General features: G+C 35.3%; 1 protein-coding gene across 1 annotated transcript in view; it reads right to left on the reverse strand.

The window, feature by feature from the left end:
* Nucleotides 1-13,198, reverse strand: part of LOC107592529 (CUB and sushi domain-containing protein 3-like) — a 309,662-nt gene that overhangs the window by 230,987 nt on the left and 65,477 nt on the right. Inside the window, exon 4 of the mRNA XM_016282061.1 lies at nt 10,310-10,504. Coding sequence (XP_016137547.1) covers nt 10,310-10,504 — 195 coding nt within the window. The remainder of the gene's footprint in view (nt 1-10,309; nt 10,505-13,198) is intronic.

Here is a 13,198-nt window from a genome sequence, read left to right on the forward strand (position 1 = left end):
ATATGTATGTGTACAATGTATATTTATTATGTATATATAAATACACACACATACAGTAAATATTTTTTAAATATTTACATGTATTTTAACATATAAACATAACATTTTCATAAATATATACATGCATGTGTTTGTATTTATATATACTTAATAAATATACACAGTATACACTATACACATATATTATGTAAACCAAAACTTTTATTTTTGATGCGATTAATCGTTTGACAGCACTAATATATATATATGTGTGTGTGTGTGTGTGTGTGTTTGTTTTTCAGTGTATTGCAGTCATTATGAAGCCCAATATATTACAGTTACATTATGCTGTGAAAGCAGAATGAAGTTTAGTGTAGAGCTCTGTCTAAGCCTCTGACTGTCTGGTGAACTGCACGGCTGAGCATTGTGCATGGGATGACGCTTGCTCGTCATGACAACAGCGGTCACATGACCTGGGCCTGACAGCTTACGCCCGAGTTGGCCAGTAGATAAGTGTGTGTGTGTGTATAATGTATATATTCTAAATTAAAATGAAAAAAATATATATAAAATAAAAAATACATATTTTATATTTAATGCTGAAATGTAATGTGGTGTTATTAAACTACACATAAAATAAACACTTAAGTATTGCTCTGCTCTGGTCTTGAGCAACATTTAATATTCTACATATTCAAATAAAAAAAATAACAACAAAATATAACAAAAAAAATACATCTTAAATCAAAATATAAAAAAGCTTTGCTTCTGAAATGACAGCTGATGTCAACAGGCTCGCTTATGAATTCATGATGAATAAAATCCCTCCCAAAAGTTTTTTTTTATGAAATATCTTGTTTCAGTCTATAAACTGTCACTTTATGGAGAAAAATGTGGGTTGTGAACACTGCTTCATGTTAACTCTCAACAAAAGCATGCCTTGAAAGACAGTCAGTGTTTAAAATCCTGTTGGATGAATTTAAATAAAGCTTGTCATTTTCTTCCCAACTCACCCAATTACGCAAACCTTACAGAAGCCGAATCCAGCGTCAGGTAATCATAATGATTATTAGAAGGCTGCAGAGATTATGTACACAGGCCTACATGCAAGAACAATGTGTTATGATTGCATCCCAGGTGTGGAGCCGCATGTGTTCACGCTACAGCTGAATCACACACCTGTGACACACTTATAGAGCACATAAAGAAATCAATAATCGCAATATATGAGATTCCTTGCCAGAGGGTAGTTTATCTTCCCCTAGAAAGGCACATTGTCACTGGGGAAGACTAAATAACTGGTGGAAATTGTTAGAGTGGGAAAGGGGGACTTTGTTAGGAAGCGTGAATCGAGGTGGTGTTGCTCATAATTACGTTTTATTTGTAAATGTTGACTGTGCAATTAAATTTATTCACATTTTGTGTACTGTTAAAAGCTTGCTAGAAAATACTAGTCATTTAGTCAGTTAATGAAGCGGCAGGCTTGTGCAACCAAACTGCATTTCCCATCATTCTCTGTGGCTACACAAGAATGAGAACTACAGATATATCTAATGACCCTGATTTTGTTGCATTAGCACTGCAAAGTTTCCTGTTGAAGTAAAAAAAGAGCGAGAAACAACTCTGAAATTGCTCAGTATATTCAATTTATGGCCTTTAGCCAAGACTACATTTAAAATATTTCCATATTTCTCAAAACATCATCCTCCATTGCTTTAATAGTAAGGATGCACTCATGTCACTTATCAACAGCTAAATGAACTCAATCTGATTTTTGTTTTCTCCTAAAAGCTACTCAAGCTGCTAAACAGTGAAATTACAGAACAATAATAATGCACAATATACAAAACTCAAAAAGCTGATCTTTTTTAACAATACTTCTAAAAGGGAAGATGCAAGAGACACGATTATGAATGCAACATCAAATGAGTTATGGCGTACTTACACTAACCGCGTCTCTCTGAGCACAGTGAGGTTTTTTTACTGTAATTTCAAGCATTTTCAATCACTGGCTCTTTGTCATCATGCCCATTTAAGAGACAAAAGTACATTGATTGAAAACCTAATGTCCAAAAAAAAAAAACATTTTCCAGCACAAATAGTGTTCATGCTACTCTTAAACTCAAAATGAAGCACAGCATTCAGGCGGGAACCAAAATGACGTATGCTCTTGTGCAAATATATATACAGGTGATGTGTATATATATATATATATATATATATGATTATATTTATATATTCATACTAGTAATGTCCATATATATTTGGACACTGACACAATTTTCATAATTTCGGCTCTGTATGCCACCGGAACAGAATTAAAAATAAAACAATCAAGATGAAATTGAAGTGCAGACTTTAAGCTTTAATTCAAGGGATGGAAAAAATTACAATTGGAAAATTATTGGAATTACAACCGTTTATAACCATTATACACAATTTCTTAACATTTCTTCCAGCTGCTTCTGTCTTCTGTCACATCATCATTAACACCAGTAACCCAGTGCCACTGGAAGCTATGCATGCTCATGCTTTTCCAGAAGTGGTCTGGCTTTTTTAGATGATTTTTGGCAAAGTCTAATCTGGCCTTGTTTGCACCTTGTGGTGAACCCTTTGTATTTGCTCTCGTGAAGTCTTCTCTTGATTGTAGACTTTGACAGTGACACGTCTACCTCCTGGAGAGTGTTCTTCACTTGGCTGGATGTTGTGTAAGGGTTTTTCTTTACCATGGAAGAGGATTCTCCGATCATCCACCACTGTTGTCCTCCGTGGACGTCCAGGCCTTTTTATGTTGCTGAGCTCACCAGTGCGTTCTTTTTTTTTCTCTGAATGTACCAAACTGTTGATTTGCCCACTCCTAATGTTCCTACTCTCTCTGATGGATTTGTTTTGTTTTTGAAGCCTAACAATTGTCTGTTTCACTTGTATGGAGAGCTCCTTTGACCCCATGATGTGGGTTCACAGCAACAGCTTTTTGCTGTATTTTGGATTAAATAAATGCAGTCTTGGTGAGCAGAAGAAACCACTTCAAAAACATTAAAAAAAAAATCGTATTATATATAGGTTATATTTGGGGTTTTATAACATTATGTAATATATATATATATATATATATATATATATATACTGTATATATATATATGAAATTGTATTAATATTTCATGAAATGTTAAGGGGAGGCCAGTCTTAAAAGCAAAACTCTAAACAAACACCACTGCTAGATCCATAAAAGCTGTTTTATCATGAACTTTGGTGCAGGCGTTGGGACTGACAGCCTGTGGGTCCTGAATTCAGGAGCCTTTGAAATGATAATGTGCTTTCCACTATACATTACATTTTATGCTGGATTTCAACATTCATGGTTTGGATATTGCTCAGAGACAAACAGCTACTCTGTGGAAATGGGTTTGATGTACTCAGTTTTGGAACTGACTGCTAAATGAGCAAGGAGGTAAGCAGAGATAAGATAAGCTCGCTTTGCCATGCAAGACACTAAACTGTCACAGCGAGGCAAACATCTCAACATGTTCTGCAGTGGTTTAAGCTGTCAGAAAAAGCATACCGTTCAGAGCTCCTCCTGCAGAAATTCCCCTCACAGAGCTGATATGGACAGGCGACACAGTTACTGGAAACATGTGTCCGACAACCAGTCAAACGACAGAAACTGCTAGCATGGCAGGAATTTCAACGCCTTTGAGAGTGTGTCCCCTCGATCTAGGTCGTTCCATCTGGATTCGGAGATATCTGCCATTCAAGTGTGCTGAAGAGGGCTGCTGGGGACTTGGATGAGCGCCTACATCATGAGAATGGGCAGTTTCTCTGAGGAAACGGGATCAAAAGACCATCTGCCCGTTCTGAGGGTCCTGCTCCTCTCTCAGAGTGACCGAAGAGCCCGGAGGAAAATTGACAAGCGTTGCTACAACAGACTTAGTTTTACATCCACCTTAATTTGTAATATGGAAGTAAGCTACTGTATGTCCTGTAGGTAAATAACTAGAATAAACATAAAGTGCAGTAAACGGTAACTATTCACAATTTTTCCAGAACGTTCACGGTTCAAGCTTCTCAAAGTTACGAACATACGTTCTTCTATTAACGCTAATAGAATGTTCATTCAAAGTTGTCTGGTCTTTGATAACGTTTTCAAAATGTTAGCACAAAAATGTTATTCATACATCGCACATGGGACACGTTTCTGGAACATTTTAGGTGGCTGTTAGTCTAACGTTTATTAAACGTTACTACTACTTGTTTCAGATAATTCAGAGAACATTTAAAAGTAACATTCTCACATTATTTACAAAATGATAACATTGAACATCCCATTAATGTTCTCTTTAATGTTTACATCACCAATAATTTTTTTTTATTATTAAACTGGATGTTTTGAATTTTCAGACTTCTGAGTTTTGAATTTATGACTTAAAGGCACAATATGTAATTTTTCGCCACTAGAGGGCGCATATTCAAAACAAACAATGAAACAAAGGCGTAGTTTGATGACGACGTGACTAGGTGTGGAATCATGGGAGTTGTCGTCTTCATCCCCACAGCCAGTGCAATCCGACGGGACTCAGGCAGAAATCATGTTCATGGATGAGCTAATGTATTAAAGATTTATTAACGTCGTAGTATGAAGCAGGGTGAGGCGGAAAGCCATCGAAGCGAAACGAGGCTGCTGAACGAGCGTGACACACGGCTCGAAAGCAGTGGAGCTTTTATTATGCCACAGTCGACTGCTTCCGCTCCTTCCGGTCGTGCAGATGTGGGGTAAAGCAGCACTGTTTTATCATACTAGATACATTTGAAAGTTCTGTTATAATGGTACTCTGTGCTGTCGTCACCTGTCTAATAAAATGCAAAGCGTCTTTGGTGTTTCCATGTTCTACAAAACAAAACCGGAAATCGAGGGTGTATGACGTCATTGGCAGGCGACACAATGCCACTATGGACACGGTCCGTGTCACTAGTTAAAATTGCTTATTTCTCCAGATTTAAACATTCTTCTAAACATTTGGGATAATGTAAGTACACAAGTCAGCAAAATATATAACACTGTTCTAGTGGTTTTTGGATATTTTAATTTAAAAAATCTTACATATTGTTCCCTTTAATGGGAATGTAAGCAAACTTTTCTTAGAAAATATGAGCTGCTATAAGCAAGTAAACTAAATGAATAAAGTACAGTAAAACTATTCCAAGCTAAGAGGAAAAATCAGAACTTTGAATAACACATGGCAAGGTTCTTTCAATGTTATGAACAGTAACACTAATAGAATGTTCGTTCAATGTTATCTGTATCAAAGCATTAGCACAAAAGCATTTATACATTGTTCATAGTTCAAGTTTTTTTAAACATCACTACTTACTGCCTTCTAACAAAATGGTCTAAGAACATTTTAATAATGTTCCCATTAAGTTATGAAAACAATATTTCTGAAGTATAATGTCTGAACATTCCAAATTTTGGGGTTATGTGAACATTAAGGGAGCATTTAATTTGAGAATTTTCCAAACATTATGAGAATATTACTTTTTTGAATGTTATCTGAACATTCTGAAACTGGTAACATTTGTAAAAAATGTTAGATAAACATCCAACTATAATGTTTAAAAAATAAAACGCGCCAACAATGAATAAATAACATTTTGAGCAAATTTTGTACTAATATTTGGAGAACATTAGTAAAGGTACTAGAAAAACGTTTGTTTATAACTTTGACAGAACCTTGCCAGAATGTTAACCAAAGTTCTGTGAATGTTTCTTTGTTAGCTACATACTTGTTTGAGATGTTTCAAAAGTAATGTTCCCATAGTATTTAAAAAATGATAACATTGACTAACGTTTTCTCTAACGCTCATATAACCAAGAAAAAACAAAGGGGTAACGAATTTTCCAAACATTATGAGAATATTACTTTTTTGAATGTTATCTGAACATTCTGAAACTGGTAACATTTGTAAAAAAATGTTAGATAAACATCCAACTATAATGTTTAAAAAATAAAACGCGCCAACAATGAATAAATAACATTTTGAGCAAATTTTGTACTAATATTTGGAGAACATTAGTAAAGGTACTAGAAAAACGTTTGTTTATAACTTTGACAGAACCTTGCCAGAATGTTAACCAAAGTTCTGTGAATGTTTCTTTGTTAGCTACATACTTGTTTGAGATGTTTCAAAAGTAATGTTCCCATAGTATTTAAAAAATGATAACATTGACTAACGTTTTCTCTAACGCTCATATAACCAAGAAAAAACAAAGGGGTAAACATTCAGATATAACTTAATAACATTGGCAACACGTTCTTAAAGCATAATGTTAGCTGTTTTTGAACTACAAACCAATGTGTTATGATAAATACCGGTTTGTAAAATCAAGCAGCATAACAGACTGTTTTTGTACAGGTAAAACAGCTGGAAGCAAATGGCACCAGAAGCTTCGTACACTCAAGTTACCAAGACCCGTGGCCACTCTTACATTAAAAACAAGGTTGATATGTTCTCTATTAAAATGTAAAAAAATGTAAAAAGTGAAATGCATTAGAGCGAAAACCAAGCATTATCTGAAATGCACACGGCCAACAGGTCTAATATTCTTCCAACATAGTGGCCTACCAAGAGCTGAATTTATCACAGGTCTTCCTCCCAGCTGGCATAAACAAAGCATCCATGCATGGCGTAAGACCTGACTCTCATTCAAGCGCCATTTCTCTCTTTTCTTTGCATTTACCGGCAATATAGTTAGCTTTAACGACATCCAGAGGGGACGGTGAGAAGGGGCAAGCCTCCAGGCTCAGATATCCTCATCAAAGAAGATCATTTTCCCTTGCCCGAAGATGAAAAAGCATGTACTAAAAAGCCTGGGGTCAGAAATTGTGTAATAGAGATTCATCCCTGGTTTGACTGATTTGGCTGTAGCAACAAGGCCACGTGTTCTTCGTTTCGCTGAATGAGACAGAGCTGGCAGTAGTTATTCTCTCTTGTGAATCATCCGGAATCACTTTTGGGTGAATCACATAAACGTCTGACCAATTTTCATGTGTTGCATTTGATAAAACATTAATTAAACGTCTGGAAAGACATCAATTTAGTCTCTCTGATTAAGCTAGCATGCTAATCATGCTAGGAGTATGACAGGGATCTGCTATTCAGCTGAAAATAGCAGCTTAAACCCGCCTAAGATGGTTAGTTGGACATCCAGCTTGTTTTGAGGATTTTAGAGGGTTTTTTGAGGCTGGTCAGCTCAACTCCAGTTTGGCAAGGTGAACCAACTAAAACCAGTAAAACACCTTTTTTTCATTATTGATCATCACAAATATTCCCATAATGGGCAATAAATCGAGACTGTAAAAAAGCCTGAAACACAATGTCCCATCTTAACCATATACTGCACTACATCTACAGTACATATTGTGCTGTAAAAATATTTTACATGTTTTATATTATAATATATATTTATATATAATTGTGTATATATACTGTCTATATAAAGACATGTATATAAGTAATAAGTACTATATAAACAACTCAACTCAATATAAAATAGAACACAATACACAAACACTTTTTTAATATTATTATTTTTATATGTACATATATGTGTGTGTGTGTGTGTGTGTGTGCGCGCGTTCATTTACCAATTTTCAGGTTCCAGTCTATTTTTTTTTTTTTTACCAAACTTTGTACAAAGATGATTATCAGCTATGTAATAAACATTTTACAGAATGATTTAATATACTATTTTACTTTTATATAATATGCATAAAAACATGGCCATAAATGGATATTCTTGTTCTATGCGTTGTATATATTGTAACTAATGTGCATATTAATGTGTTCTTGGAGCAACATGCAATGAAAAAATAAATGTAATAATGAGAGCAACAGTATGGCAGCATTTTCATAAGAATATCTTATATTTCACAGGAATACTGTGTCTTCCAAAAACATGCTGTATGTCATGGTCAAACCTCCAAACATCTGGCATGCCCTGAAAAGCCCTGAATGTGCTCTTTACAGTACACACACACATGGTTTTGGAAATCAGTTTACCTGCTTTAAAAAAGAATCCTTCACCATTCAAATGATTCATTGTTTAATTGGATGCTATTTTTTGAGTATATGTTAATTTCTTGAGTTCAATTTCAAAGTTGATATTTTTTAAAAGCAGTTAAAGATTTCCAAAATGAATAAGACACAGGAGTCACTGGTCTAAACACTTGACTAAATTAGTCACTTGTTCACTGAATCAGCTCACATGACACACTCACTAACCAATCTAACAATCTTTCATCTCCAACTGCAAATGAACCTGACATTGTTACTGCCTTCTAACCATTACTTTGAATTGCCATCAATGTAGAAAGATGTTTTTTTTTGCCCACAGATGGTTTGGTTACAGTATTTACTGCACCAGCAGGTGTTAACAGACAATCGACGCAGAACTCAACCAGGAAGGAAATATACTGTTATCGGTGTTAGCAACTTCTGAGTTTACTCAAATCAAAGAGTTGAAATAGTTTGACGCTGCAGACTTCAAACCCAATTAAACAGAATTTCATAACCTAAATGGTTAGTCAGAAATACTGTTTCTGTCTTCATTCAGACACCTAGAAGCTACTGAAGCAAAACTAATAAGAAGATGAGAGGCTATAATACATCAAACATGTTTGCCGGTTTAAACGCTGTTCTTAATGAGGTCTTTTCTACCTTTCATCGATATGTTTTGAGCCCTGCTCATCTTTCATTAAGCACAAATGATACAGCAGTACTCATTTTTCACATATCCTGGGGATGTAGCATATTTTATCTTTATTCAGTTCAATCATGCGTAATATTCCAAAATGTAAAATGCTACCCACAATACCTTTGTGCACTTAAAAGTTTCTCACGCTGATAATTAAAGCAACACCTAAATTATTAACTGTATTTCACACACAGGCATTTCCCCACTGGGGCGACTCATGGTTGACTGTGCCATGCAAAAGAAGACTAATGCAAAAGAACTGCAGGATTTTACAGCAGGCGCTGCAGAACACTTCATAAATCACCATATCTAAAGCAATCCCAGAAAGACAAATGAGAAGCAGAGAGAATTTGAAGCACAATACAAGTTAAAAACAGCATTCATTTGAAATTCAACAAAAACAGAATAATATAAAAGCCGCATATATCAAAGCCAAAGCCAGAGTACTCCTGGCTTACAGCAAAGTATACCAGATTCCTTTTTGAGCCAACATGCTGCTTACAAAAGAATCTGTGGCCCCCGAAAAGCATTAACTTAACACTTAAGCCACACTTTAAAATATCTGAATGTCAATGTATTAGATATTAGATAATACCACAGCAAGTGCCATTTTAAAGAATGAGAGTGCAAGAAAAACACTTCAAAAGACTTTTGTTTTTAAATGATAAATGATTTTTAAATGATAAAACTGAATGCAATTTAGTGTTACCACATAGGCATGCAGTTCAAAATTAGTATTTGGATACTCTGTAGCTGTCAAATGGTAGTGTTACATATTCATTTATGTGATGAATTTCATCTCTGGTTCCTCTATTAAAACACCTGTGTGACCTCATATCCAATAAAACATCATTAAAACACAAACTAGTTAAAGGACTGGACTAAATATCCAATATATTTGTGATTTTGGTATCAGTCTAAAAAAAGAGATGTGATTTAAAAACCTGGAATGTTTGATTCAATTCTATGATAATCCCATGATTACAATGATTTAATGATGATTCACGTTAAAAGGAAAATTATATGCTTAACTATTGCTGTCTACAATTAGGTTTCGTTATATTCATGAACCTAAAATTAAATTAAAGGATTTAATAAAAACTAGCCTATTCTTTGTGTTCAGTTAGCACAGGTTTTGTACTTCTTTTTGGAACTGATTGATCGTAGGCCTCATTTTAGAGCATATACAGAATTATTGATATATATATATATATATATATATATATTGCATATCACGAAAGGACTGAAAAATATAAATATTGTTTTAGCTGTATCGCTTAGGCCTTGTTGGATAAATGTCATTCCTAAAAAAAAAAAAAAAAAGTGAAATTAGTTCTGAGAAAAGCTTGTGCATCATTTGTTTCCAGAAACCAATTGCTTTGATATTTTATCATCTAACGCAATGACATTCAGACATTTTAAGCGTGTCCAAATGCATTAATGCCCTGTGATGCTCTACAAAAGCAGAGAAGGTCTCCATTTAATAAAAACAGCTCATCCTCAAAAAACCAAGAATCCAGAAAATGAAAATGAGCTTCTTAGTGCAGTTTCCCCAAGTGTCTATCCGTCACTTCTTACCTCTGCAGATGGGAATAGGAAAATCCCACACCGCTACATTAGATGTGCTGGTGACACAGGTCAGCTGTGCGTGGCCGTCCAGGGTATATCCAGCCACACAGTGATACCGGATTCTGTCTCCCACATTGAAGCTTGTTCCATTCAGGATTCCTTTGGCAGGAACTCCTGGATTCCCACAAGAACTGCTCTGTAGCTCTGAGGAGAGAAAATAGAAGATGCCAAAATCAGACGTAGTAAAGGGCCAGTTGATGAGCACCGTTTTATTCTTAACGCATTGCTGATTTCTGCTAGTTATAACAAGCCAATTAGAGAGTTGCAAAGCCTGTATTCATCAAAAAATAATGAAAAAAAATTATAAAAAATGAATTTGTGCAAGGAACAAAAAGGCCACATCCTACTGCAATAAAAAAAAGATACTTATCGAAGAAGATGTGTCAAGAATGCAGTCAACTGTCCTTATTTATTTCTCAGACATCTGATGTTGGGCTAATATTCCTGCTTTGACACATTTCTAATCCTCGGGGACACATGTCTGGATATGATATGTTAAGCTCGCTTATCTTTAATTTAAACCAGCACACATCCACTCTGAGCACCTGCCTCCATCATGAAATTCCATTTCAATCCTCAGTCGACTTCAGACGCACTGCGCTGCCCGTTTCAGACTGATAATTCTGACAATCAGCTGACCAAAATTAATCACTTATGATTAAAATGAACTAGTCACTATAAATACTGTCTGGCACAACAGTATATGCTGTATTCCTAAGTGAATATTTCAAAGAATGCAAAATTATGTTTTTATTTATTTGCAGTTTATTAAGTAGAATACTGCTTGCTATGTAAAGTATTCGGCATACTAAAATAAATAAATAACAGTGTGAGAAAATGATTTTATTTGAAGTTTAATAACTATTATAATTTGGGGGTGGTGAGATTTTTAATGTTTTTAAAAGTCATTATTGCTCACCAAGGCTGCATATACAGGTGCATCTCAATAAATTAGAATGTCGTGGAAAAGTTCATTTATTTCAGTATTTCAACTCAAATTGTGAAAATTGTGTATTAAATAAATTCAATGTACACATACTGAAGTAGTTTAAGTCTTTGATTAAATACATGACCTTTTCCACGACATTCTAATTTATTGAGATGCACCTGTATATATGCATATATACAGGGCAGTTAAACTAAATCCATTATGGCTGTCGTGAATAAATTGAAAATGAAAATGAAAAGTGTTGACCGCAGCATTAAATTTAGATCTGCTCAATGTTGCGCCATGATTTTTTAACGCGTTTTTACAGTGTTGCGCATTATAACCAATCACACACGAGTCTGTTGAGCTTATGAATGTAATGACCAATCAGAGTCGTTCAGATTAGTTTTTTCTTCACTGCACGCGCTCGCTGACTGAATTCAGCTCTCACGCGAATTCTCTCATCATAAACAACAAAGTGCGGATGTACGTATGATGTAAGAGATTAATTCATATAATGTGTATAGACAGCTTTACTGATTATAAGGGGAGTTTTTTGAGAGTGCTTAAACTCGCGCTATGTTCTTTGACAATGTAAATGTTATTTGCTTGCTTTCTCTGTATAATTTATTTGCTGTTTGAATAACTGTGGAAGGTACAGGTAATAAAAAATAATAATAAATTACCTCATCCGTGAGCATCCTCCATAATAGCTCATCAAGCTTCGCCTTTGTTATTGTTTTGAAAATACGACCACTAGTGGCGAAAACTTACATATTGTGCCTTTAATAGAATATAACAGTAGTACAAAGCATACAATAGATGTCATTTTTTGTGCTACAAACACTGATACATCCACACAAACGCCTTTTCAAAATCATTGTGACATGACATGAACCCTAACATGCTGTATTTTGATTCCTGTCACCACAGAAATAAAAGTTTGGTGTCAGAAGCACTGGATTTTAGGAAATGGCACCATAAATTAAAGAATTTATCATTACTCTAGAGAGAAAATGCATTTAATAGGATCTGCACAGCATGTGAAGAACACAACAAATGTCTTTTAAAGGTCCTTACAGTTTTACATTAGAAAGTATAATGCACTTTAATGCATTTCACTAATGTGCTTCTGCTTTAGAATTATGCAAGTATAAAAAGTGACCCTTTAAAACCAGCAGACGTGCAAAATTACAACTTGAGCAGATGATTTATAGACAGCGTAGCAGCTAGAATGATATGGCAGTGCATTTGCTCCCTGGTACAGTCAGTGAACCATTAATTTCATCTCAGTTTGTGCTCTAAAGTATTAGACTTACAGCGTTTTAAAACCCCGTCACGTCACACCAGAGAGACCATTATCTCCATGTCATTCAATGAGACAGATCCTACTTTTCTTAATCTACCTTTAACAACAGAGTGTGCACTTTGGCACCAAAGCTTTGCGCAAACACGTTTTCCATTCGGTTTGCGATCGGGAGCTCCCTTGCTTAAACGAAAGCAGCTGAAGTTGATCAAATGCCGCTCGCGACTATCATCGTTCACTCTCTATGTTTTCCTGTGTGACTCTCTGCATATGAACACGGCACATCTGTCAGCTCATCTCCACTCGCGTATAGTCCCACTGAGCTTTACGCCCATGATCTGGGGTAATGGAGGCATTTCCTGTTCATTACGACAGCTTGGACTCCGTGGGTTTTTATATTATGGCAGTAAAATAAATGGCCCGGAGTGGAAATGAATCAGGCTTACTACAGAAAATGTGTTGAAGTATTACCTTTGAGAGAGGATTATTTATTTTTCTTCCCCTGTTGCAAAGAAGCAATTACAAACCTGGTCCCTCTGCAGACTGAAAAAAAACCTCAAATGCAAACAGAGACATGACAAAGGCGTCAGGAGCTCGGACTGAT

The sequence above is a fragment of the Sinocyclocheilus grahami genome, unplaced genomic scaffold (genome assembly GCF_001515645.1).
Source record: "Sinocyclocheilus grahami isolate Dianchi unplaced genomic scaffold, SAMN03320097.WGS_v1.1 scaffold153.1, whole genome shotgun sequence".
NCBI classification, from domain to species: domain Eukaryota; kingdom Metazoa; phylum Chordata; class Actinopteri; order Cypriniformes; family Cyprinidae; genus Sinocyclocheilus; species Sinocyclocheilus grahami.